Below are 27892 nucleotides of genomic sequence, written 5' to 3'. Positions count from 1 at the left end.
TCTAAATATTTCAGTGTACATAGGTCAAAGATGGTTTCTTATATAGCTATGATATTCATAACTTTAAAAATTTCCTTAAAACATCCAATCACTTTTAAAGTTTCATGTCAGTTTTTTCTAGTTTCTTTGATAATTATTGGAACTTCAGGTTAAAGTATCACTGTTGTTTTTAATAGCAACTGGACAGTTGTCTATTAAATCAGCTTGTCTTTGACTTTAAGGCATGTTTTTGGTTTATATCTTAAGTTTCATTGAGTATGTCTTTTTTTTAATTTTTTTTTTTTAAGATTTTATTTATTTGACAGAATGAGAGACAGTGAGAGAGGGAACACAAGCAGAGGGAGTGGGAGAGGAAGAAGCAGGCTTCTTGCTGAGCAGGGAACCTGATACAGGGCTTAATGCCAGGACCCTGGGATCATGACCTGAGCTGAAGGCAGATGCTTAACGACTGAGCCATGCAGGTGCCCCTGAGTACATCTTTTTAGTTTAGTGATAATCTCATTATTGTTCACTTGTAATTATGATATAACCAATGAAGGAGTTATATAAAATCATAACGTAAGATTTCATACTAATTTAACATGCAGGTAATGTCAAGGACTTGAGGACAATAAAGGGCAGATTTTACTCACCTTGAGGAGAAATAATTATTTTGACATTTGATTCACTAAGTATTGAATATTTCTTGGCAAGCCACATTTGAGCAGGGAAAATGGAATTTGGAATTGGGCAAGGAAAGTTACATGTAATACTGGGTTAGAGTGTGTGTGTGTGTGTGTGTATGTGTGTGTGTTAGTGTTAGGAAGTGGTAGGCTTTCGAAAAATGTATGCTTGTGAAAGATTTTGGTTCAGTTAATAGGGAATGAGAAGTAACATATAAATAGATTCGATAGATCAAAATGAACATATTTTTGGCATTGGGATGTTTTCTTATGTGAAATGGTTCCTAGAGGCTATAACTAAACTTTAAACAAAAAAGCCCACCTAATTCTGGACAGAGCTAGCTTACTGGGTTATCTTCTAGAGTCTGAAGAGCTAGAAGCTTACCTAATACTGTCTTTAAGTGATACTAAAATTAAATCCTATTTAATTGTATGGAATGTGTGATAGTTTTGATAGTAGGAATACTTCAAATGGAGTGTAGTATGAATCTGTAAATGTATTTGGTATAGTCCTCTATCATCTCATGTCTTGAGAACCCCAGATACTAAAAACAGCTAGAACTTAAACTTAAGGAGGATCAGTTACATAATTAGCTAGGAAGAGTGAATACCTAAGACAGCCACCAGTCAGTCTCCTCCTTCAGTTATTCTTAAACACAGTTGACCTTTGAGCCACAAAGGGGGTTAGAGCAATAGCTCTTCCCACCCCCTGCAGAAATCAGTGTCTAACTTGACTCCCCTACAAATTACCTACTAATAGCTCACTTCACCAATAACAAACAGTTAACATATATTTTGTATGTTATTTATGTATTATCTACCATATTCTTACAGCAAGGTAAGGGAAAAATCACAAGAAAATAATCTATAGTCCTGTACTATATTTATTGAAAAAAAAATCTGTATGAGTAGATATGTGTTGTTCATACCTGTGTTGTTTAGGGGTCAGGTGTGGTTATAAAAATGCCTAGGAATCCATTATTCTGCCCAAAAAAAGGCTTTTAATTTTCACTAAGAATGGTAAAGAGGACTAACTTCTGAAAGTTCTGTCTGAGGGACTCAGAATTCAATCATACTCTTTGATTTCATTGTTGACAGTAAACAAATAGTTTTTTACTAAATTAAATTTGTTTGAGAGTACTTTAGTTAAAGTAGTATATCTTTAAATCATCTCTATTCATATTAAGGGCCCAAAGGTACTTTTTCTGGTGTTTGGGACACATACCCATAAATTCTAGATTCTAGATCTATTATTGTACTGTTTTCAGAGAATTGGATCTAGTGTAAATTAGTACACTCTCTATCAGACTAGTCTTTTTTTTTTTAATTTATTTAACAGACAGAGATCACAAGTAGGCAGAGAGAGAGTGGGAAGCAGGCTCCCCGCTGAGCAGAGAGCCCGACGTGGGGCTCGATCCCAGGACCCTGAGATCATGACCCGAGCCGAAGGCAGAGGCCCAACCCTCTGAGCCACCCAGGCGCCCCTCTATCAGACTAGTCTTAAAAGTCTGTCTGTCCAGTCCCAGTAGACAAGTTAGGTTTTCAAACTGCCACAGCTGTAAATCATTTTTAAATTTCATTTGTTGTGATTTTTGCCTGCTCCCATCACTTTTCTGAAGTATTCCTTTTACAGTATTCTCAACTTTCCTTTTGCCATTTTGGCTTGGAAATTATGAAAAAAAGAAAAAAATCCAAAAAACCCCAAGTAAATTCGCTAAAGAAGAGCACATCTGTCAGTGGAAGATGTTGCTAAGTTTGTGATTGGTCAGTGAAAAATCTCTTAATCCACTTTAAGGAAGAAGAGATGATACTCTTGCAGGGGATTTTAAGAAGCACTTTGGAGTTCCGACAAATTTTAAGAAATCTGTTCTTCGTTTATTTTGAGGGAGCTGATAATTTTTTTATGGAATAAAACAGTATGATAGTCTTGAACCTTCAGGGAGACATAATATTTGACGTTGGTAATTTTGTACCTAATTAATTATTTTCTTTTTGTATCTTCTCCCCTAAGCTGCAGAATTCTGAGGTATTTTGATATTGAGTGAACCCAGTGATTTGCATAAGTAATGTTTAGTTAGTCGTAAAGTTAGTTAATTGAGTGCTTTCTCTGTGTTGGACAGTGCCAGCTAGATACTAAAAAGCTGATCTGGTTCTTGTCCCCATAAAGTAAGTGCAATTTCACATTGTGATTAGGCTTCTGAAAGAGAATACCAGTGTTTGTATGAAGGCATGATTTGGAAATTCAGTTTAGACGGGACAAGAGAAGATGGAATAAAAGCCTAAGTTGAATAATGGTTTGCCAGGGTTTGGGGGTACAGGGAGCAGAGCTTTCTTGGCAGACGGAACAGCATTTTTTTTTTTTTTTTTTAAGATTTTATTTATTGATCAGGGGAGGGGCGGAGGGAGAGGGAGAAGCAGACTCCGCTGATCAGGGAGCCTGATGCAGGGCTCGAGCCCAGGACACTAGGATCATGACCTGAGCTGAAGGCAGACACTTAACTGACTGAGCCACCCAGGTGCCCATCGAGCAACATTTTTAAAACCTTTTTTTCTGAAGGGGGGGAAAGAGTTTACTTGAGAAGATACTGCAGTTTGTGTATTTTTTCAAGTATCCAAATGATTTGTGTAAGTCAGTATTTCCATGCCTCATCACTTGAGATGATATAGGACTGGTTTATGGATAGTATGAATAATTAAAGATTGGTTTCTTTCTTTTGCCTGGTTGGAGTATAAACGCTTTGGGAAACAGAGTTTGTGTCTATATCTGTATACTTGCCTTGTGCATGGAACTTCAAGAAGAAAAAAAAAACCTGATTTGGAAAAGGCAACAGGAGAGTGTGAAATTTGTCACTACACTGTAGATTGTGGGTTAATCTTCAACATAAATGTGAAAAACTGATTGGTTTTCATGAAAAGGCATTTTCCTTGATTTCTTGGTGGAGACAGCATGATGATAGGGTGATTTGGTGTATATAATTTATAATTTGGTTTCTATTCTGAATCTTTTGGTTTTGGGCGTCAGATTCATTTCAATTTTGGGATGGGTCAAAGGCTAAGGAATTAATCTGGGGTAATGTTTATGGAGTGAAGGTGGTGTAGCTCTTTCCTTCAAGGATGCATGTTTTGGAAGACCACCATCCTGAGTTGTTTATGGTATATATAGCTTCAGGACAAGCTGCTGGAAAAATCTAGAAAACTTAAGGACAGGATATAGTTTAAATCTATAATCCGGTGATAAAGGAGAAATGAACAGAACTTTGGGTCTCAAGGTGTGATAAACCCCTTGTAAAGTTTGAGGAAGAAAAGTTTTGAACTAACCAGCCAAAGAAGTGCTAATCTCCATAATACGAGTCAGAGACTTTCCACATTTTTTTAATTTCCAAAAGGCAGTCTAGATGAGAAGATGGAAGAAAATCTAAAAATTTTTAATAAATATGAGATTCCAGTACAAACACTGCTACAATAAGGAGTTGGCTGGTACAGGACCTTTAAGGTTGACACTGGGGAGAATTTACCAGACATTGTTGTAGCAGCTTCTCATAGCAGATTCTTTGGGGCTTGAGTTAGAAGCACCAACTGAATAAGGACTATTTAGAGATTCCACAGTGGGTTTCCAATAAGGCAGCCTTATTAAAAAGTAGATGAGCTGAGAAGAGAATCAAAGGGAAATACATCCTAAGCCACAGACAAAGATTATGGGGCTGGAGTTGTGTCCTAGCTTTGCTACTTATTAGCTGCGATCTTGGCAATGTTAATTAGCCTCCCTGTGCTTATTGCTTTTTCAGAAGATAGAGCTGATAATAACTATCTCATATGGTGGTTCTGAGATAAAATAAGTTAATTTGTGTACAGCCTTTAGAGTAATTCCTGTCGCCCAGCAAGTGCTAAGTCAACATTTCTACACTGCTGCTGCTGTTAGGGGTGGTAGATTTCCAGTTTGAGAAATTATTGGATCTTATTAAGCAGTTAACCTAGTTAATTAAAAAGAGACATAAAAACAGCTTAATAAAGTTCTTTTTAATACAGCACTTGAATTACAATTTGGGGGTTTTAACTTGAATTAAAACTTGGGTATTACTTGTCACTATGAAATGAATGAATGAATCCAAATACTCTTAGGGCTGGAGGTAAGCCATGGAAATAGGCCTGGTACTTTAAAGACCATTAATTACATAAACATTAATTATAAACTAATTTATTGAACATATGTTGTAGAGTAGGCTTTGTTCTAAATCAGGTATAGCACTGGGGTTAGATAAGGTAGTTTTACTAAATCTTTAGAAAGGGGTAGTGATAAAGAACAAATATGGTTATTTACCACTTAAGCATTTTCTGTCAGGCTGAAAACTCATCGTTGTCACCTTAGAGTTAGAATTCTTTGATTTTTTTTTGTTCATAAAAAGCTAACTTGATTTCCTAAAGGTATGCATATATTGCATTTGGTCTTTGTGTTTATACTTAAGTACTTGCAAGGGTTTAGTTCTAGAAGACTCTTTGTTTATAGTGTTTAACATCTTACAAAATGTTAAATAAAACCCATGCATTTATACTAGCTTTCTGTGAATTTTATTGAGGAATGGACAGTCTATTTTGAAAAGGTAATTTGCCTATTTTTAATTTCTTAGGTATTTCTTTTGCTTGATACATAGCTGACTGAACCATACCAATATATTTTAGCTGTTTGCCCAGATAAAGCTGTATGCTTTGAATGCTGATCTCAGAAGTATGAGGCTGTCTGTATAGGTTATATATAAGTGGGGTTTGCGGTTTTCTGTTTGCTTTCTTTTTGTCCATTTTTTGGTATTAGAAACGCATTGGAACACTGTAGATTCCAAATTGTTCAAAATATTGTGTCGTACCTTTCCATGTGACTGTTTACATCTTGTAGTTTGTTCTTTGTTGTGATTCTAGTAAGATTAGTGTTGTTTAAATATATCAAGTTGAACTTGACCCTATATAAATGTTTGCTTATCCCTTTACAAATGAAAGGAATATTAAGTACACAAACGAACTGTGTTAGTGTCACTAGTTCTTCTCTGACTTGGTTGGGGACTTAAGCTGTGAGGCAATTAAGAATGTGGTTTTAGGGGGCGCCTGGGTGGCTCAATGGGTTAAGCTGCTGCTTTCGGCTCAGGTCATGATCTCAGGATCCTGGGATCGAGTCCCGCATCGGGCTCTCTGCTCAGCAGGGAGCCTGCTTCCCTCTCTTTCTCTCTCTCTGCCTGCCTCTCCATCTACTTGTGATTTCTCTCTGTCAAATAAATACATAAAATCTTAAAAAAAAATGTAGTTTTAGTCACATGAATTATATAGATGATTTCACAAAGGAGAAGGTATTTCATCTGAGCTGAGAAGGGTGGATGGACTTAGATAGATTAACTTAGCTAGGTTTTAGGTAGAGTAGAAGTTCCTAAACTACCTTAAGTTCACATGCTTAATGTCTCAGTGATTTTTCAGGGTACCCTAACGCCTGAAGAAATGACTCAGAATTTCATTTATTTATTGGTTTGGTCCTAAAAACTTAGTTAAGTATTTATGTCCTAACAGCTTAGTAGCCTTTAAACAAATACCACACATACACTGGAATCAAAACTTTTTTTTTTTTAAGATTTTATTTATTTATCCGACAGAAGGAGATCACAAGTAGACGGAGAGGCAGAGAGAGAGAGAGAGAGAGAGAGAGGGAAGCAGGCACCCTGCTAAGCAGGGGGCCCAATCAATGCGGGACTCGATCCCAGGACCCTGAGATTATGACCTGAGCTTAAGGCAGCAGCTTGACCCATTGAGCCACCCAGGTGCCCATCAAAATATTTTTTTTTTAAGATTTTATTTATTTATTTGACAGAGAGAGATCACAAGTAGGCAGAGAGGCAGGCAGAGAGAGAGAGGGGAGGAAGCAGGCTCCCTGCCGAGCAGAGAGCGGGTTGTGGAACTCCATCCCAAGACCCTGAGATCATGACCTGAGCCAAAGGGAGAGGCTTAACCCACTGAGCCAACCAGGTGCCTGGAATCAAAATATTTTTGTTTCATTCTTAAAGCACCATTATCTACTAGTGTGATGTCAGTTTCTTAAACTATGGAGTTGAGTTGGACACTGCCGCCTTTATTTACTGTTCTACACTGATATTTGCCTTATATTTGCTTTTTGTTAGAGCAACTATCAAAAATTAAGCCTTGCAAAGATAGTATCTTTGAAAGGAATACACATAATGAAGTACCTCTGCTAGTGGTTCTGTGGCATCACATGTCAGTTATGGAAGATGATAATATAAATTGTTTTGAATCTTAGGCAAGAGCATAGTTATTCTCTGGAAATAGGGTATCATTTAACAAATTGAATCAATTTACTGTAGCAAGTTAAGTGACCTGTTTATACCCAAAGAAGGAAGTAGTCTACTCTTCTCTTGACTGGTTATATAAATAGATGTTAAAGTTCTACAGTAATCTAAACTTGGACTGTGCTAGGGGATTATAGATAAACTGTCCTTTAGGTGATCTTATTGAACAACCAATACCTTATTTTTTAAAACTGCCGTGTTCACATGATCAGGTTTCTAAAGGTTTGTTTTTTTTTTGACGTAACTTCGTAGAACTATATAAATTGAGAAATACAATGCTAGCATTATAGACACTGAAGACATTAAGTTAGTGATGAATCCAGAAATAGCCAGATCACCTACAAGAGGTAAATGACTTCATTTTTAACTGACTTATGTGGGGTTTTTTTGTTTTTGTACACAATTAGGTGTTCTTTGATGATAGTTCTTTATTTTTATGCTTATGGCATAGAAATAACTGATACTGGAAGAAAGTATTGGAGGAAGGTAATTTGAGGACTCTTGGTACCTACTGAATAACTATAATAGAAATCCCTGTGAGCATGTTTAAAAGTTGGTAATTGACCATTTCATAATGTTGGCATTTTAACGCATGGTAGGGTGTGGGTGTTCAGGCTTCACTATTTATAGTAGTGAAAAGAGCTGTATTTTATAAAGTCAGTATACTATATATAGTTTTCTTCTAATGAAGTTCTTGGTAAGTGCAAGCTGTTTTAGCTTTGTCATTTCTGTTTCTTTTACTGTTGTCATTCAAAAAGTATTCTACTGATAGGGCTGCTTTTAAAGTAATTTCTACACCCATCGTCGGAATCAAACTCACAACCCTGAGATCAAGAGTTGCATACTCAAATACCTACTGAGCTAGCCAGGTACCCCATCTACTGATAGGTGCTGATTTCACTTGTATTGTTCTAGAACAGTAAATATAAAGTTGCCTTACTCTTTCTAATGACTGTATAGTTTGTTTTATTCTATTGATGGGCACTCAAGGTTTGTAGTTTTGCTATTAAAAACACTTGCTTGGGTACCTGGGTGACTCAGTCAGTTGAATGTCTGCCTTCTGCTCTGGTTGTCATGTCCAGGTCCTGGGATTTGAGCCCTGTTCAGTGGGGATTCTGCTTCTCATTTTCTCTTTCCTTCTCCCCCTCCCCCTGCTTGTGCTTTCTCTCTCTCTCAAATAAATAAAATATTAAAAAGAAAAACATGTGCTGCCCTTAGTACCCTCCTAACAAAACCTGGTACACACATTTTTTCACACATTGACACATATATGCCCGAAATGAATTCCCTACAAATGAAATTGGTTGAGTTACAGGGTTATGTTTGAATTTTATTATATTGCCAGATTGCCTTTCATAGAGATTTATCTACTCTGACCAGTAAGGAATGAGCAAATGAATGTTTGTTTCTGTATCCTTGCCAGCATTGTATTGTGGAACTTTTTTTTTTTCTTTGTCATTATTTTAAGTGAAAAATGAAATATTAGGTTTTAATTTGCATTTCTTTTGTATGAAATTGAGCTTTTTACGTGTTATTTATGAGCCATTTGTGTTTCTTTTTGAGCTTAGAGTAGTGCTTTTCTCATTTTTCCTGAAGTATTGCTACCTGCTTGCCAGTTATTTATAAGGTGCTATTTTAAAATGCATCCCAATCCCAGAGAAGGTAAATTTGAAAAAAATGTACAGTATTACAGGATTAATGAAACTTGATGTTTGTCCATCTTTCTGTGGTTAGTTGGCTTTTTTTATATTGATTGTAGGAGCTCTTAACAGAATTAGCATTCTGGATATCAGCTGCAATTTTCTTAACAAAATTGGCCTTCAGGATTTAAGTTCCAATTTTTATTCACTTTGCCATGTTTCTTTGCTTTGTTTATCACACTTTATGCCATGTAGAAACTTGAATTTTATATAGGTGTTTTGAATTAATTGAAGATGTATTCAGTTATTGAACAATTATTTGAATCCATGTGTTGTAGTATTTTTGTTTTACACATCTTTGATCTATTTGAAATTTTTTTAAGGAGATAAAAGGTTTGAGGTAGGGATTTAAGTAGGTTCACACTCTGTGTCTCTCTTAACACATTCCTACACCAGAGAATGTGTAGGTGCATGCATAATTGGAGATTGTTTCCCCATGTAGGCACAGTTGTGCATTAGTTTTTGACATCCACTAAAGTTCTGAATAATCTTATACAGAGTTTGTTAAAAATTTCTGGTATACATTTTGGGAAACTTTCACCTATGTATCTATTTTCTTTGAACCAGACAAATTGAGAAATTTTTCAAAAAATTATAAATATAAACAGAAAACTAAATAATACCTTCGTAGTCTGTAGTGTTTTATAATACTTTTTCATGTTGGAATTGGTGTTATTGGTCAGGGTCAGGGTTGGCATTTGGCTTATAGTTGTGTTATGCCATTTGCATGTGCCCATTGCAAAAAAGAAATTCTCAAGATAAGTTCATACTACTCAGCACACTGAATTTTTTTTTGTTTATTTTATTAATTAAGCAGTCATGGTTGAAAATATAAACTGTTTCTGACTTAATCTTCAGGGATCTTTTGCTGCTTTAGGCATCTATTTAATCTGCCTTTGTATAACTTGATTTAGACTACTGCATCTCAGACTTTAGCAAGCATCAGACTCAGGAAAGCTTGTTCGAACAGATTGTTATGACTCCTCTTCAAAATTTCTCATTAAGCGGGTCAGGAGTGAGACCCAAGTTTTATATTTTTAACTGGTTCACAGGTGGTAGTACAGATGACTACTTAAGCAAGTTTTTGTTTCAGAACTGAAGAACACTGAATACTAGCGTATCCAGTCAGAGGTAGAGTTTGACTCTCCTATTCAGTTTTCAATTATTAGTCTATTGTTGAAACTTCAAAATTAGGTGATCAAAGTTTTATTATTGTGACACCCTACTTTTCTGTGACTGATGCCTTACTGTGGTTAAATATTCCATTAGTACTGAGAGGAAGGTAGTAAAATTGAAGATGGCTATGGCCTTTATAGGATCAGCAGTAAAGGTTCTGCCTTTTTCTGTGCTTTGTGTTTGGTTGCATTTTCTTTTTAAATCAGAGGGCTTCATTTATCTAGTAGTATAGCAAATCATCGGGTGGCTTTTCTTTTTTCTCAGGGTTAATAAGGACCTTAATTTCACATACACATAAAATTCATGCATAATTTAAAAAGGAAACAAAAACAAGGAAAAGCCGTAAAGGATACAGGGGAACAGTTCTGTTAATACACAGATAAAGTGCTGTTCCATACAAAACAACAGAAAGAATCAGAATCAAGTCACTCTAAATATAAAGAAAGAAAATCACCTCAAATACTCTGCCAAAGTTGCCGGTAAATCTGATAGTGGCTTAATTAGGAGAAGTGTAGGACCTTTCTGTTTGCCTCTCCATAGCATAAATAAACAACAGTGACAACAGGTCAGAGGAGTCTCGATGGAGGGACAAACCCAGAGGGGGAAGGAAACCTGGCGGAAGGATAGGTGTGTGGTCTTGCTCCCAGCTTCCCCTCTGTTCTTGAAATAGGCCAGGTCGGTTGATTGGTCTTCATTATTTTGACATTTGACCTTTTGAACTTGGGTTTTTGTTTTTTTTTAAAGATTTTATTTATTTATCTGACAGAGATCACAAGTAGTCAGAGAGGCAGGCTGAGAGAGAGGAGGAAGCAGGCTCTCCGCGGAGCAGAGAGCCAGATGTGGGGCTCCATCTCAAGACCCTGGGATCATGACCCGAGCTGAATTCAGGCAGAGGCTTTAACCCACTGAGCCACCCAGGTGCCCCTGAACTTGGGTTTTAATCCACAGCCTCATCCCTTCTTGTTTTTTGCCAGTGAACATGTCGGTACTTTGGAGCCTCTTAATGTACTTTAAGAAAAGTTCAGTGTTCCTAAAATCAGCTGTGTATGTTGATGCTGGCACACTTGTAATTTTATCAAAACTTACAGCACTCATAGAAAGAAAAATTTACTGTGTAATAATATAACAACAGAAAACAGTGCCTGAAGTCTCGTAAATGAAAGCATGCCATAAAGGAATCGATGATTGTGGTGACACACAGCAAAGAATTGTCCCAAAACTCTCAAGGCCTAACAAACTGTAGTTTAAAAAAAAAAAAAAAAAGTATGTTTTTCATATGTTAAATAAGATATACTAATGGAGACAGGATTAGAATTTTGAGGTGACTCCTGAGAAAGATGTTGGATGGCAGAAATCAGTTTTGGTACATACTTAAAAGAGAGCATTACTCGGTGTTAAAGTAAGATAGGAAAAGGATGTACCTGCATACTTGTTTTGGGGGGACACTTTTATGTGACTTCCATCCGCTACTGGGTTGAGGGTTTTTGTTGTTGTTGTTGTTGTTGTTTTTTGATGGACAGAGATCACAAGTAGGCAGAGAGGAAGGGAAACAGGCTCCGTGCCGAACAGAGAGCCTGATGATGCAGAGAGCCCGATGCAGGACTTGATTCCAGGACCCTGGGATCATGACCTGAGCTGAAGGCAGAGGCTTTAACCCACTGAGCCACTCAGGTACCCCTGGGTGAGGTTTTTTTTTAAAAGATCTCTCTTTATATAGAAGATCCAGATGTACTTGGAAAGTCTGGCTCTGTTTCCTTGATTTAAAAGGTAATGGGCACCTGGGTGGCTCAGTTGGTTAAGCCTCCAACTCTTGGTTTCTGCTCAGGTTATGATCTCAGGGTTGTGAGAACAAGCCCAGCTCCGGCTCCAGGTTCACTCAGTGTGGAGTCTGCTTGAGATTCTCTTGGCTCTGCCTGTCTGGCTCTTGTATGTGCCTCTGCACACGTGTGCTTTCTCTCAGATAAATCTTTTTTAAAAAGGCCATCTGAGGATTGGGGGTCAATTAAATCAGGTTAGAAAAAGTTTGGCTGACTAAGAGCATCCGCTGCAGTCATTTCAGAGGACAAAGAAAGTAGTATAGTACTTATGTTTTAATATTCTAGTAAATATTAATATTTAATATTTACTCAGTAGTACTTTTGTTTTAGTATTACTGCTTATCTGTAGATCACAGACGAGCTTACAAACTACTTTTTTTCTGAATGTTTCCAAACCCCACCCCCACACCAGCTAACTTTTTGCTATTGTATTTATATGTACATTTTTCTTGGACTTCGAGGAGAGTATAGTATGTTAGTATAGGAGGGGCTCAGGATTGGGGATCAGTACAGTGATACTTAGTCTTAAGAGATTTAACTGGTTTTGAGACTCTGGGAAAGTTAACTACTAATAGTGAATTTTCTACACTGGGTAATCAGCAATATTGATTATATTTCTAAGAGACCTTTCATCTTTAATTACAATATTTATTTTAGAGAGTGCATGCACGCAAGTGGGTGAAAGGGCAGAGGAAGAGAATCTCACACAGGCTCCCTGCTAAGCGCAGAGCCCAACTCAACTCAGGGCTCCATCTCATAACCCTGACATCATGACCTGAGCTGAAACCAAAAGTTGGTACGCTTAACTGACAGAGCCACCCAGGTGCCCCTACAAATGTAATTTTTTCCGAAGCTTTCTATTACACAAACAGCAGACTTCCTACATTCCTGTCCTGCAGGAGAGGTAACAGTAACATCTCAGAATTAGATCACCGTGTGATGATCAAATGCTGAGACACCTGTTAGGAGTCTGTCTCTGGAGTCTGGAAGTCAGAGGGTTTAGTTGACCGTTTAACTTAGTACATATATTATACGTACTTCCTAATAAAACAAGACAGATAGGAGTTCCATTAAAATACAATATCTGTATTCTGCCCTTTGCAACATTTTCCCTCAGAAAAATCTAAAAGAATGAGCATTGGGGTTAGCTGTGCTTTTAAATGCCTCTGCACTGTTGTGGTTGTGTGAAGCTTGAGTGTAAGGAGGGTAAAGATCAAAATAAAGAGGGTGACTTTTTTTTTTTTTAAACAAGTTTCAAGGAGTTTTCAAGTTAAAGCCTGGTACTTTTATCAGTTCTGTGACTTTTTCATATTTTTAGTATTTGAGATTGAGGTACATTTTTACAGTCTGAGAATCTTATAAACTGGTAGCAATTTGGTGGTGGTTATTGCCTGTGAGTGCTTGAACGTGATCTAGCTGTGCATATTTCACTTCAGCTAAGTAATGCACTACTGTTGGAACTACATGTACTGGGTTTATTTGCTAATTCCATAAAATGCGTTCAAAAAGATTATCCTGGGATTCCATGTTGGAATGAGTAAGCTTGGATACTGAGCGTGGTGTACATTTGATAGTATTTAAGCAAATATTTATTGTTCAAAGAGTAACCAGTTCATCCCCCCCCCCCCAAAAGAACAGACAAGAGCTTTGTGGAATCTGAGGAAGTTACACACAAGCAGATGATACTGTATTATGTTTCGCTACTGAGATAATGTGCAAAAGGATTGCCTATTTCATGTCAGTAATTAACAGCTGAAGTCAGGAGGAATTACTAAATGTCCTCAAATAGATCAGAGATATTTCAAAGCAGCTAAAGCAGCTAGAGGCGATAGTGTAGCTGATTCATGCACTATGCTGCACTGTCATTAAGCCATTGAGTCATATTTTAATTGGCACTGTTTTTTTCTTTCATGGTCTTAATATAAAATAATCTTTAGGTAATTCTGTGTTAATTGCAGAAATGTAGTTTACTTTAAAAAATATGGTCAAATAAGAAGCTAAAATATATAGAGTAAGGATGGGTTTGTTTGCCCAAAGTCTTACTAAACTTAGAATTAAGTTAAAGTGAAATAAGGAGAACAGTTCACTTTTGCTGTACATTGTCAATTTAGTGAACTTAACTGCTCCAGAAAATCACATTAGCTAAAAATACCAAGTTAGTCCATGAAAGATTAGGTTAGACTAATTTGTAAAAAATAAAAACCCCAAAATGGTGAAGTTAGAAATGATGACGTCTCATTTTTTACTGTTTTTAAATTTGTAAATCATGAATTGAATGAACTGTGACTTTAGCTAGCCTATACAGGCAGACTTTGTTTTGTCCGTGTGCCAAACTCTAGGGATAGTTGTTTTCTCTTAGTGACAGTAGCAGCCAGAGTAGAATGGATGGGAGATGGCTGGCCCATAACACCACTTGCAAACCAAACCATCCTGCATCGGGTGCCATATTAGCTGTTTTATCTTGAGCCATCTCTAAACCTTCTTTCCCTCTCTGCATTGATTTAGTGGATGTCTTTGTCCTATTGTATCTCTCATATTTATCAACATTTCTGTAGTGCTAATGCTGCCCCTTATTCCATGAATGTATTCCTTTTTGTGCTTGCCATTATGTCATTGAATTGGACGGGACTGGGCAAACAGATGGTAGACTTTTGTGCTGTCTCAACCCTTTTGAACCAAGGAAGCCTGTTGGCTTAAGTGGGGAATTACTAATACGGCTTTAAAGAAATGTGCATTTGCATTGTGGTAACATTTTAGTGATACGGTATTATAAAACAACTTAAAGTGACTTCTTAGTTTTGTTTTGGAAGTTGAACATTTTCGTTTTAAATTGTTTTTGAGAAACTCACTTAAGTGATGCGTTTTGGCTTTGGCATTTGTATGAAACCATGTGTTAATTATATTCCATAAGCAGATTTAATCTCGTTTTCTTAATGCATTTCAGTATTACAGTCTCACCTGGCAAAATTTGGTAGTGTATAGCTTGTTTGATACTCTTAGAAATTTTTATTCATGTTTAATTTTGCAATTGATTATGAAACAATAGCCCATTTGTTTTGGGAAAAATTTAATTTTGATTTTCCTGATGTCTTTGCATGTCATGAAGTTGAGTTTTAAAATGCTCTAAATGAACCTTGGCCAACTTGTTTTTTGTGAATATAGGTATATGACTGATGGGATGCTACTTCGTGAAGCTATGAATGATCCCCTCCTGGAGCGTTATGGAGTAATAATTCTTGATGAGGCTCATGAAAGGACTTTGGCTACAGATATCCTCATGGGTGTTCTGAAGGAAGTTGTAAGACAGAGATCAGACTTAAAGGTGAAATAATTTTTTTACTCATTTATTTCATTAAAAAAGGTATATTTAAAAAAACAGGATATATGCCAATCATTCTAATCACCTATAAAATACCAGTTGTAAAACAAGTCACCAGTAAGTACCTACATTGTTATTTTTCTTTGTTTCTAAGGTAAGTAACTGTGTCTTCATGTGTGTTCTTGGTATGATTTCACTTTTTAGTAATGTATTTTTAAGCCAGATCTTTTCCATTTCTAACCTGCCTGTTTTCTAGTGATCTAATAACCCTGCTTACCCTACCTTTCATTAAATATAGAAACCTCAAATCTTTGTCCTGCTTCAACATAAACACACCCATTATAACTCGTCATGTTGGGTAATAGGAACAGCTATACCCAGAACAAGCAAGCCTTTCCTCAGAAATGTGTTCACTTCACCTAGTTTGCTTGGGTTTTTCTTCTTTCTGTTATATTGCCACTACCCTGGCCAGTGTTAAACCGTTTATAAGGGCTTAAAACAGACTGAATTTTCTGACCTTTTTGCCTTGAGTTTAGGAAGTGCCTCTCTCTCTCTCTCTTTTTAAAAAATATTTTACTTATTCATTAGGCAGAGAGAGACAGCCAGAGAGGGAACACAAGCAAGGGAAGTGGGAGAGGGAGAAGCAGGCTTCCCGGTGAGCAGGGAGCCTGATCAGGGGCTCAATCCCAGGACCCTGGGATCATGAACTGAGCCACCCAGGCGCCCCATGAAGTGTGTGTCTGTACCGTTTATTGGAGCTTGGGCTGCTCATTCAGTTGTTAGCATATATGTGTTAACGGGATTGTACACGGTGCAGAAAGATTCTGGGTCTTAAAACAATTGTTATCTTAGTATGTTTTTGCCTATAAATTAAAATTACGCTTTTAAAGAATGTATTTTAAAAATTAATGCTGTCATTATTGATTAAAGTTTATGAACTGTTGAAGTTTTTGTTTTGTTTTAATTGAAGTATAGTGGACACACAATGTTATCTTAGTTTCTGATGTACGGCATAGTGATTGGTAATGACAACTCTGCATTCATTATGCTGTGCTCACCTCGAGTATAGCTACCATCTGTGACCGTACAACACTATTAAAATACCATTGCCTATATTTCCTGTGCTGTACCTTTCATTCGCATGACTTATGCATTCCATAGGTGGAAGTTTGACACTTCTACTCTGCTTCACTTATGTTGCCCATCCCTCCACCCTCTTCTGGCAGCTACCAGTTCTTTGTATGTATAGGCCTGTTTCTGCTTTTTGTTCTTTAGAGTTCACATATAAGTGAAATCAGGTGTGGGTTATTAAAGCTTTTAAGAAAGAAAGTCAAAGTAGAAATTACTCTGTAGTAGAATGTTTTATGGGGTCTTTTTAAGTAAACTTTTTAATGGGTCCTGTAACGTGTGATTTACGTTGTGGGGGGTGGGGGTGACTGCCCTGTGTTGTAGCCCTTAACCCTAACCCCTAAATGGCCTTTTGTGGCTGTGGCTTTTTACAACAGTGTAGAAAATCCCTATGTAGGAATTTTTCTGAAGAAGTCATACTTATTCAAAGTGATTTGGAAGAAGGAGAAAATTTATACCTGTGCCACTGATTTTTTTTTCTTTTTTTCATTTCCTGTTTATTCTTGTGTGCAAGGTTATCATTTTCTGTCTTAATACAGTAGTAATTATACTGTGTATTAATGTTTTTATCAATCCCTTTTACATATTATGAAAACTAAACGTGTTAGGAACATTTTATGAACTTTGGGTTTTCAGGTATTGTTTCATGAAGATGTAGTTTATTGGATATTGAGTTTCTTTCTAATTTTTTAAAATGTTAGTAACTTTTACTATAGCTCAGCGTTTCTGTGTTTTTTTTTTTTTTTTTAAGATTTATTTATTTTAGAGAAAGGGAGCATGAACTGGGGGGAGGGGCAGTGAGGGAGAGAACAGAACTTTAAACAGACTCCTTACTGAGCTGGGGGTGGGGGATGATCTCGGAATTCTGAGATCATGACCTGAGCTGAAATCAAGAGTCAGATGCTTGGGGCACCTGGGTGGCTCAGTGGGTTAAAGCCTCTGTCTTCGGCTCAGGTCATGATCCCAGAGTCCTGGGATCAAGCCCCATATCGGGCTCTCTGCTCAGCGGGGAGCCTGCTTTCTCCTCTCTCTCTGCCTGCCTCTCTGCCTACTTGTGATCTCTGTCTATCAAATAAATAAATAAAATCTTAAAAAAAAAAAAAAAAAGAGTCAGATGCTTAATGTCCTGAGCCACCCAGGTGCCCCAGCATTTGATTTTTTTATAATTAATTTGTATGAGGATTTTTATAGGTTTTTAAATAACATATATAGAATATATATATTATATATAGAATAGTAACCGTTACTTATCTTTTTTCCTTAAGAGCATTTAAGAATCCTTGAAGACAATCTCAAATAATTCACTGTTGTTGTTTTTTTTTTTTCCAGGTTATAGTTATGAGCGCTACTCTAGATGCAGGGAAATTCCAAATTTACTTTGATAACTGTCCTCTCTTAACTATTCCTGGGCGTACACATCCTGTTGAGATCTTTTATACTCCTGAACCAGAGAGAGATTATCTTGAAGCTGCCATTCGAACAGTGATCCAAATTCATATGTGTGAAGAGGAGGAGGGAGATCTTCTACTTTTCTTAACTGGTCAAGAGGTATAGTCATTATTTGCTTCACTATTTAGCCTTTAGCATATTAAATTATACAACTGTTAGGAACTTGGCATATATTAACCATGTATTTCTTATCCCAAGTTTTAAGGTTTTTCTTCAAGTTGATTGTATTTATGCATGACATATATAACCCCTTTGTCTCTGTACTCTATGAATACCCTTTTGTACGGTTGGTGTTTGTTAATTATCCTAAGAATGTTAAATGCTTTTAGAATTTCAAGGTTTAGTGATTGCCATCTCAGCTTTGGAGAGACCTGAGTGGTAAGTAGTGGTGTGGTAAAGCAAGAACCTGAACCACACAGCTGCTGTGAAAATCACATTGTCCTAGTCAGTTAGCTTTTGAGTGACTTGGGTGCCCATTCAAAATCAAAACAAATGTTTGTGCTTTGGTTTTGTTTTCCATGCCTTTACTAAGGATTAGAAGCATCACTGAAATTTCTTAGTTAGAATTTACCTCATTTTAAGATACACATTTTATTCTCAGGTGCTGCATTTTTTAAATTTATTTCCCATAGATTTAAAGGTGTGCTGTGACATCCTCAAGGTAAAGTTCAGGAAAGAGCTGTCTGGATAAGAAAGTTTCAGAGAGTCTTTTACTAGAGGTTTTCTTAAGGCCTTGTCCTTTGTTTCAGTAGGTTTTATGAATTTTCTAGAATGTGATTCTCAAACTAACACACATGCAGATCACTAAGAAAATTTGCAGATTCTGATTCAATAGATCTGGTGGAGTCTGAGATTCTATATTGCTAACAAGCTTCCAAGTAATGCCGAAGCTGTCCAGGGTTGAGTGGTGAGGTTCTAGAGTAGCGCTGTCCCCTCAGACTTTTCTTCAGTGCTGGACATGTTCTGTGTCTGTGCTGTTGAATATGGTAGTCACCAGAAGTCTTACGGTTTTTGAGTATTTGAAATGTGGCTGTGAGAGGAGGGATTAAATTTTAATATTGCAGCATTTTTATAATTTAAATTTAAATAGCTGCAGGTGCCATCCCTTCTACTTCAGTTTTTGTATGACCCACGAATTAGGAATTGTTTTTACATTTTTCAACAGTTTTAAGTAAGAACAAAAATGTGCAACAGAGATGATACATGGATGCAAAGCCTAAATTGTTTTGGCCCTTTACAATAAAAGGTCTGGCCCCTGCCCCAGAACATTTTTTCTGAAGTGTGGCCAGTGAACTGCCTGCTGAAGGGAGGCAAGCAAGTTCTTGGCCCTCTTGCAGACTTGCTGAGATAGGTGAAATCTTTGGTGAAATATAGCAATCTGCAACTTCAGTGAGGTCTGTGGGCCCTTTTTATATTTCCCTAGGTTTAAAGGTCCCTGTCCTAGAGGGATGTTTAAACCCACATAATTCCTGTAGTACATTAATGACACAACTATAAACACTGTTGTGGGGAATTGCCCTAGTTCTCCCAGATGGCAAATCAGAGGTCTCCTGTGTGACTGCCTGCCTGCCTCCATTGGAATGTAAATTATTTTATTTGTATTCAATTTCTACAGGAATGTTTGATAACACATAATATACCAGCAGATGCTATTGTTTTAAGAGCTATAAGTGTTGAGTAATTTTTTTCCCCTGCATTTCTTCAGTATTTATGTGAGCTATGATTTGTACCCCTATTGGCCATAGTTCTTTACTGTACAACAGGATTTTTCAACTTCAGCGCTATTTACATGATAGGTTCTGATCAGTTTTTTTGTTGCTGGGTAACCTGTGCATTGTGACATCTTTGGTCTTTACTCATTAGATGCATAACATTGTCTCCCCCAGTTGTAACAACCAAAAATGTCAGCAGACATTGCCACATGTCCCCTGGGTGGAAAATTATTCCCAGTTAAGAATCACACTTGTTCTTCTGGGAAATAAAATGTGTTGCAAATTCAGTTTTACAGATAGATCTATGTTGGTACTAGTCTTTTTTATGCATTTTGAATGGAAGAATTTTTATATATTTTGTAAGCAGGAGTACCAAATGCTTTTTTGATGGCATATAAATGGTATTTAGGCAGTAATGCAGTCTTTAGGCAGTTGTATTCATTTTGTCCTTTTGTGCCTGGGCTCTAGTTCCCTGCTTCATCTAGAGAACTGCATAGTGTATTTTCTAAAATAGCCATTATGTTCAAATAACTAAACACATTAGAATTTTATCAGAAAGATCAGATGGTCTCATGGTGAGGACCTGAAAAGCTTTCCTACGCTTTAAGTTCTTGTACTCGATGTTTTGGCAGCTATGTATGCTGTCGTTGGGGAAAGGAAGGGAGCAAGCCCCATGGTTTTCAAATGTCTGCTGGAGTATGTTTCCAGTAAAGTTATTGACTGTGATTGTGAACTAGGTTTGCATTTGTTCTGCTACATTTTAAAAATCATCTTTAGGTGACTAGTCTTGAATTTGAAGATCTTTAGGGAGAAAGGAGCAGAGTACCTAATGTATTTTGTTTCACTGATTGTGTTTAGTAAAGCTGACTTAAAGATATATCATATTACTGTTTTTCATATCTGTGAACCTATTTTATTTTCATGTGGTCAATTAAATGGTAATTTCTCAGAATTTGTTATTCTATTTTCATAAATTTGAATAGCACCTGTAAAATTCAGTTTTCTTAGGAAGTTTTAAAATGATTTTTAAGAGCATTTTACCGCTTTGACTGCTTAAACAATAATGCATCTGTAGTAATCTGAGTTAATTTGGGAGTAGGAGAGCAGTCTTGGTGAAATGTTGAGAAAGATTTGAATTCTAGAATAGTTTTTGGTAATTCTATGTTAATACATAAAATCTGGACTTGTGATTAAAATGAAGTGTGTTGCCTAGTGGAAGTCCTTAGGAGAGCTACACTTCTCAATTAGATAAGAATGATTATAATTGAAATATCAATTGTTTGTCAGGGATTACGTGAAGATGTTAAAACCATTCTTTAAGCAGCAGGTTATTTTATCTTTGATTTTGCTGAGTAAAATGCCTTTTCCATATACAGTGCGTTCAGCCTCCTCAAATTAGTGGTCCAAATTTATTTACTCACATATATTAATACTTTTGGGGCTGAAAGTCTTAAAAATTCTTGAGCTTCTGTCTCAGTAGTTAATATTGCTCATAAGTAAGCAACCCTGAGCAGATGGTTGCTTTATGCTGCTGAATGTCAATGAGCTTTGTGCTCTCCTGAACTTAATGTTGACTATGGAAGTTTGGTGAACTTTAGGAAAAATTTGTTGCAGTTTTAAAACTAAGTGTTTAGAACCTTGCTTGTGTGAAAAACAAGTGGTGTGGGACTTTTTCCCCCCTCCCATCACTAGGGATATCTTTATATCCCATGCAGTAGTGATTTTGTTTTATCTGTATACATATTTGACAGATTGGAAAGTATAAAGTTAGAATTATCTTGCTAAAATTCTGGAATCTGAAAACGTACACTGAGGCAGTTCGTTTTCTAAATGAAATCTGGAGGTTTAGAGACTTTGAAACTTCTGTTTTCTAGTCAAATATCTAGCTAAGTTAGCTAAATTAAAACAGTATTCTGAATATCGGCATCAGTTTTCATGTGTTTATGTTTTTATTTTAGAAAAATCTAATTTGGAGTTAAATTCAAATCTTTTTTATTTGGAAGAGATCTAATTTTGTATTTGCATACCAGCAGGGGGCATTCTAATCTAGACACAGCATTTAAATGCTTTTTTTTTCCTAAAAATACTTGTTTTGTTATATTTTTTTCTATCAGTCAGTAGCATTCTTTCATTTTCTTTTAGAAACTTCAGATTTCAGAGGGAAATATGAACATCGAATCTTCAATAATAATTTTCTACATGATAATTTTCAGCCCTCTTACTGTTTTTTAAGAGAACTGCTATGTTTGAAACAGAGGGTGAAAAAATCTTTTGGTCTTAAGTATCCAAAGACTTTGTATTTTTTAACATGAAAACAGAGTTACACTTTGATAAAATCATTTGAAGGAAGATAATTTTAGTTTAATATAATAAAAATACAGACTACATTTACCTGATAAGAAATTTTTCCCCCCTCTTTTCTTTAATCATTCTGATTTTTGAGTAAGAGATAATTTGTTGATACCTTCTGATTGGGTCGTACCTTGGACAGGCTGCCAGATCATTTAACATACTTCTGAATTTAACCGAATTAATGCTTTAGTAAAAGTTAAATTGTTGCTCCCTCCCCGTGTCCTCTCTTTTTAAGTCCCTTTGCCACTGCTGTAGAGCCTCCGCCTAACCTTTCTTTCTCTGTCTCCCAACACTCTGAGTATTTATTGAGTCTTCTCTTTAAAACGTAGAGATGAATGCAAATGCATTGGAAATTATTTTCTGTGGTCGGAAATTTTTTGAAGATGCTCTAAGTTATTTGGGTTACCTACTTTTAAATATCTGTGTTGATACTATAAAGGTGTTTGTTCTCATTAGGCACAATGAAGCAAATCTTCCATATAATCACATTAGTGATATGTGATATTAAAGCCTAATTGGCTTATTTAAAATATCTAGCCCATCAATTTCTTTTAGATTGTAAAAATTTAAAAGGTTATGAGTGCAGTTAAATATTCCTTGGTGAATAATTTTAATTTCAGTACAATTTGTTGGGATTTAATTAGGACTTTTGACTAGAAGAAAAAAGTGTGGAGTGCCAATAAATAGTTGTCTATTTGAGTACAGAAATCAAAATTCCTTCAATAGTTTTGGAAATCCCAATGAAGTTTATAACTTAGTTTTGATTTCCAAATTCAAAGTAAACGTCATAGAACTAATAAGATTATGATAAATACTTAAATGTTTCAGTGTGTATTTGTTTTGATTTTACACTCAGCCTTTTATTTTGTAGGAAATTGATGAAGCGTGTAAGAGAATAAAGCGCGAGGTAGATGATTTGGGCCCTGAAGTTGGTGACATTAAAATCATTCCATTATACTCTACACTTCCGCCTCAGCAGCAACAACGCATTTTTGAGCCTCCGCCTCCAAAAAAGCAGAATGGAGCGATTGGAAGAAAGGTTAGCATTGAAATATTCTCTATAAATGTTTCATTAACACAGAACGGTGAGATATGAAACTGTTGAATTTTTAAGTACTAAGTTACGGGTGGTGGTGATCTGAGTTGCGTACTACAAAATAATCTGTATTTCAAAAGTAAATAGAAAAAAAGTGTATTTTGGTGGAATTTTATCTTTTGACCTTAGAGTAGTAAGAGCACTGTTTCCATCCCCCACAGGAAACGCCTCCTTAGTAAATGGGTGCTTGGTTAGGGTGGGTTAAGAAAAGCAAGAGATGATCAAGTGTTGTCTTTCTCTCCATTAAGTCACTTGGCAAAAGCTAAGCACTTTTTTCTTCAGTGCCTTGAATCTTCTTAAAGACCTAACCAATTGTCATGTCTGTAGGTATGAAATAACTAACTGCGCAGATTTCTGATAATAGCATTCATCGTGCTGCATTGCATAAATATGTGGGTTTCTTTAGGGCAGGAATGCCAGATTCTCAGTATGGATGTCTGCCTGGCATAGGAAGGAGCAAGGGTTTTTCTAAACCTGTTTCTGGGCTCTTTGTTGGGAGGGGAAGGGGATCTGAGTTGAAGTTTAGTTTAAAAAAACTATAAAAAAAAAAAACTATGCTTTTATTTTATTTTGAGAGCTGGAGGTTCTAGTAGGTTCTTCAAAAATAAAATTACATTGTTTGAAAATGTTTGAAAAACATTAGTGGAATTAGTCATTTATTAGGTTAAATAGCTGCTGAATATGAATTTTGGTAAGATTCTTAAGGTTTTTTTTTTAAGTGGATATTATTTGCGTCATCACTTTGGGGGATTATTATCAAGGATTAAGTTTTGTGTACACAGACTACTAATGTATCTAGAATAAACTAGTCCCTCATGGTAACTGCTATAAATTCCTTGAGTATATTCCTGTAGAAAAAACTTTTGAAATATTACTTAGGTATGATTTATTTGTCAGTTAGATTTGGAAGTGATTGCTTTCTAATTTCTATATTCAGGACTACCAGATTCCCACAACTTTTTCTGCTGTTTGTTTCAGTCTTTTTGCTAATATTTATCATTACTGAAAAGTTACACATTATAAAGATACTTAAATATATCAGGGCTACTAATACCTTTATATGGCTGTGTAAGTTAAATGAACTAAATACATTTTTCAAATTGAAGGAACCTACCAAAAGGATATACAACACCAGCCTAGTGGAATGTAAATCAACAAGCGATTGATAGGGGAAAAAAAAATCAGCTTCTGAGATTTTCATAGATCGGCTGGAGTAGTAAATATGACTTTTTTAAAGAAACAGTGTGATCATAGCTTCATTATGTTGAACTTTCCAATTATTTTTGTCATAGTGCTGTCTGTAAAACACATTAAAACCTTTTTTCCATTTAAAATTTTTCCATCTTAAAATGTTAATAACATTTTTCTTTATGTGCATATTCAGCTTTGGGGAAAACTTGAAGTTCTAAGTGATAGCTTTAGTATGTAATTTTGAAGTTGAAATTTTTGACTGAAAAGTGCTTATTCTCTTTGGAATTTTTAGCTTAATTCTGTATCAGTGGATGTATAAATAAAGTAGCTGTTTTCTTAAACATTTTTATAGCAAAGAATAGACTGTAGGCAGATAATTTTTAATTTTTCTTAAAATCATGTACACTCTGTATATCTGCATTTAAGATTAGATTTTTTTTTTTTAAACCACTGAGCAAGATTTGCCGTATTTGTGTATCTTTTCATATAGCTCTTTTCATACCGTTCTTAGGTTACTTTGAGAAGTATGGGCCTGAGCTTATTGAAATGTATTTCACAAATCTGAGTTCTTTACTGTTAATTATAAGTTTACTGGAAATTTAGTTTCAGTCTGGTATAAGTCCAGTACATGATACATTTTGTAGGATCTACAACTTAAGCACATGAATTAGAATTTAACTGTATTACCTTTTGTGTTCTTGTAAATCCCGAGGATACTGAGGAGAATTTTGTCTCACTGAAAAGAGTGATTTAGCAGTAGTTGGATATATGTGTGTTGATGGCCACAGATGATGAGGGGACCACTGGCATCCCCAGTGGGTGGGCTCACTTTGGGATCCCATTGTGGGCTTTCAGTTCAGAGTCCAACCAGGGGTCATAGTGCTGCTTCATCTACTGGTGGTATTTCATTCAGCTAAAACAATAGGATCTCTTGGTGGCGAGTCATATTTTCTCTTGGCATGAATGAGCTTCATCTTAGACGCTGAGAACACTGTCAAACACACAGATGCGTACAAGCACCCATTCCCCCGCTTGCGGCCCCCGCCCCCAGCCATGATCCCAGGAGAGGGAGGGAGGACTTTTTGGCAGTTGGATTGTCAGTCTCATGTGGGGCATGTTTAAGGAAAAATGAGCAGTCACAGAGGAGGATTCACTCATCTAGTCATGTTTTTGGTGCTGGATGGGGAAACTGCCTGTAAGAAGGTGGGAGTGTCAGCTGAGAACCAGAGTGAGTAGAAAATTTTTCTGTCCAGGCACCAACTGGTGCAGGAAGAGCAGGTGACTGGCAGACCCATGGCTCTGGCTGGGTTAGACAGCTTTCTGAAGGATTGTTGGGACTGTGGGGAAGGAGGATGGGGAGGAATTAAGATGCACACAGGTTATGTGAGGGAAAGTGGTTGCATACTGGAACAGGAAGAACTGGCAGTTGGTTGCTGTTTTCCTATTGTCTTTAAAAAGAAATGTCACAACTTTGATAATATCCTTCTTATAAAATAAAGGACTAGAGGCCAAGGCTTCTTTCTTCTGTCATGAATTCATTATTCTGCCAGTTTATAGAATGGCGCGTTTATTCACAAGTGTGAATTCACTGTCAGTGACTGATACTCACAACTGATCTAAAAGTACGACGGAATATTTAGGGATGTATGGTCTGCTTCCAGTTGTGTAAAACCAAATACGATTTGATTGATTTCTTTGTTAAATTTGTTCTACTAGAAGGATAATAACATAAAGTAGAATGTAAGAAGTTAAAATGTTTGGAACAAAGAGAATATTTAATAGGTGTTTAAAAAATTCTGCCAGAATAAGTATAATTCTGTATATTTGGACACATTTTGTGAGGTAGTACCTTATTTGTTATCTTACTGATAGTATTAATTTATGTAAAATAGAGTTTATAATGTGATTGAGGTAAAACCTACAAAGCAGCCTTTTAGTATTAAAGTTTTAAAATGTAGTCTATATTAAAGGTAAAGTTTTATAGGCATTGGGGACTTTTTTTTTAAATTTTTTTATTTTTTATAAACATATATTTTTATCCCCAGGGGTACAGATCCGTGAATCACCAGGTTTACACACTTCACAGCACTCACCAAAGCACATACCCTCCCCAGTGTCCATAATCAGACCCCCTTCTCCCAAACCCCCTCCCCCCAGCAACCCTCAGTTTGTTTTGTGAGATTAAGAGTCACTTATGGTTTGTCGGCATTGGGGACTTAACTAGCATTCCTTTTACAAATAGTTACTGAATTCCTTTTATGTGAGCTTCTAACACAGCACTGCTGGTGAACTGTTTAAAAATTTTTAATGATCGAGAAAGGTTGGGAATGCATGTATTTTTGTGAGGGTAGATCATTTTACTTGTTTTGATCATGCTTGACATTTATTCAGATATTTGAGGTTAAGTTCAAGCTACAGTTTTGTATAAACATTAAAGTTTACTCATCAGTAAATTACTTATGTACATCTTTTGAGTACGTTTTACAATTGCTATTTAATAGATTTGGTGTTATTAAAACCTAGTAACTATTCTTTGATTTTGTTTAGTTTTCATTAATTTTGTCCATACAGATAGCTGATTTTTCTGTGGCTTATCTTACAGTTTACTAATTAACATGGCTCAAAGCATACACTGCTCAATAAAAAAGAGAAATGGCCCTTGTGGTGGTGGTTCTATAGTTTTAAAGAGAGGCTTAATGATCCACTATCTGAAGATAACTTAGTGTGGTACTGCTGGGAGGTGGACAAATAAAGAAGTTAATGTCCTTACTGAATTGGTGACCCCCACAGAGTTCCCTGGGGACTAAAAACCAAACTAGTTGAACCTAAATGCAATTTTGTGTCCAAATAGAATTCAAGTAGAGCAACTCAAGTACTCTCAGTTCTACTACTTTGAAGTGGATTTATTGAAATAAATCAAAGTAGATTTCATTGCAAGGCATGTTATTGAGGTGGAAGGGGATAAATCTAGATAAAGTTTAATCTTAACACACTTAACATAAACACATAAAATGTGTCAAACTTTTTCCCACAGGGTTTATTCTATATTTAGGGGTTATTTGGGTTATTTACCTGAAATAATTGCTTGGTCAATGAGGTTTGAACACTTTTTAAGGCTCTCTGAACACTTACTGCCATGTTACAGTCTAGAAATCTTGTACCATCTATATATATTTCCACTGGTCATATGTAGGTCCCTTGACAAATTCAGGATCACTTTGTGTTCTGATCAGTTCCTAATTAGATCATGTGCCACTTAACATCTAGAACATACTTATGGCTTGCCTTACTCTGTTGGTAAGTTTTCAAAGGAGCTAGAAGACTTTTACATCTCATTTATTTGTTCTTGTGTATTATGTATGTGTGTTTTCTTTAGACCTAGCTAGTATTACTTCTCCAGCTCTAGTAATAGAGTCATTGGCAGAAGCACCATGAAAGTCATACAGTTACATGAGTTTTTCCATTTTTTGGTCCACAAACCTACTTCCCATGGTTTCAGAACCCTGCCCTTTTTCTCAAAGATACTTTAATACCTGCTAAATCAGTATGGTAAATAAGTTGTATTCAGAAAAAATTTTATTACGTTAAAGCTTTTCTAACCAATTTACTTTAAGCCTTTGGGAAAAAAGCTTGAAAGTAGTCATACTCCTCTAAGGTCTTTTTTAACACTACTGTTTTAGAGTTTGATAATGACATGGGGTTTGCCAGGTTGGCATAATCCTGTTAAACACTTGTGGAATCACAAATCCACACGTCCTTGTAAGTATTCTGTAGTTTGTCACACACTCACCATACCCAAAGACGCATGACCACTGAGTAAAAGTATTTTGTAAAGAAAAATGATTTTCAAATAACCGTAAAGAACCAGTTGAATCAATAAATTTTTATCACATTAATTGTATTCTGTTCTACAGTAAACATGTGAAATGTATTTTTTAAAAATTTCTTCCCT

General features: G+C 36.1%; 1 protein-coding gene across 1 annotated transcript in view; it reads left to right on the top strand.

Annotated features, from left to right (window-relative positions):
• Positions 1 to 27892, top strand: part of DHX15 (DEAH-box helicase 15) — a 57541-nt gene that overhangs the window by 13137 nt on the left and 16512 nt on the right. The window contains exons 4-6 of the mRNA XM_004762681.3: positions 14856 to 15015; positions 17470 to 17688; positions 22525 to 22692. Of these exons, the coding sequence (XP_004762738.1) occupies positions 14856 to 15015; positions 17470 to 17688; positions 22525 to 22692 (547 nt within the window). The remainder of the gene's footprint in view (positions 1 to 14855; positions 15016 to 17469; positions 17689 to 22524; positions 22693 to 27892) is intronic.

Source organism: Mustela putorius, unplaced genomic scaffold (assembly GCF_011764305.1).
Source record: "Mustela putorius furo isolate JIRA1106 unplaced genomic scaffold, ASM1176430v1.1 tig00000083_pilon_pilon_pilon, whole genome shotgun sequence".
In the NCBI taxonomy this organism is placed as follows: Eukaryota; Metazoa; Chordata; class Mammalia; order Carnivora; family Mustelidae; genus Mustela; species Mustela putorius.
Note: the sequence above shows the minus strand (reverse complement) of the source record. Positions and strands in the feature narration are given on the sequence as shown.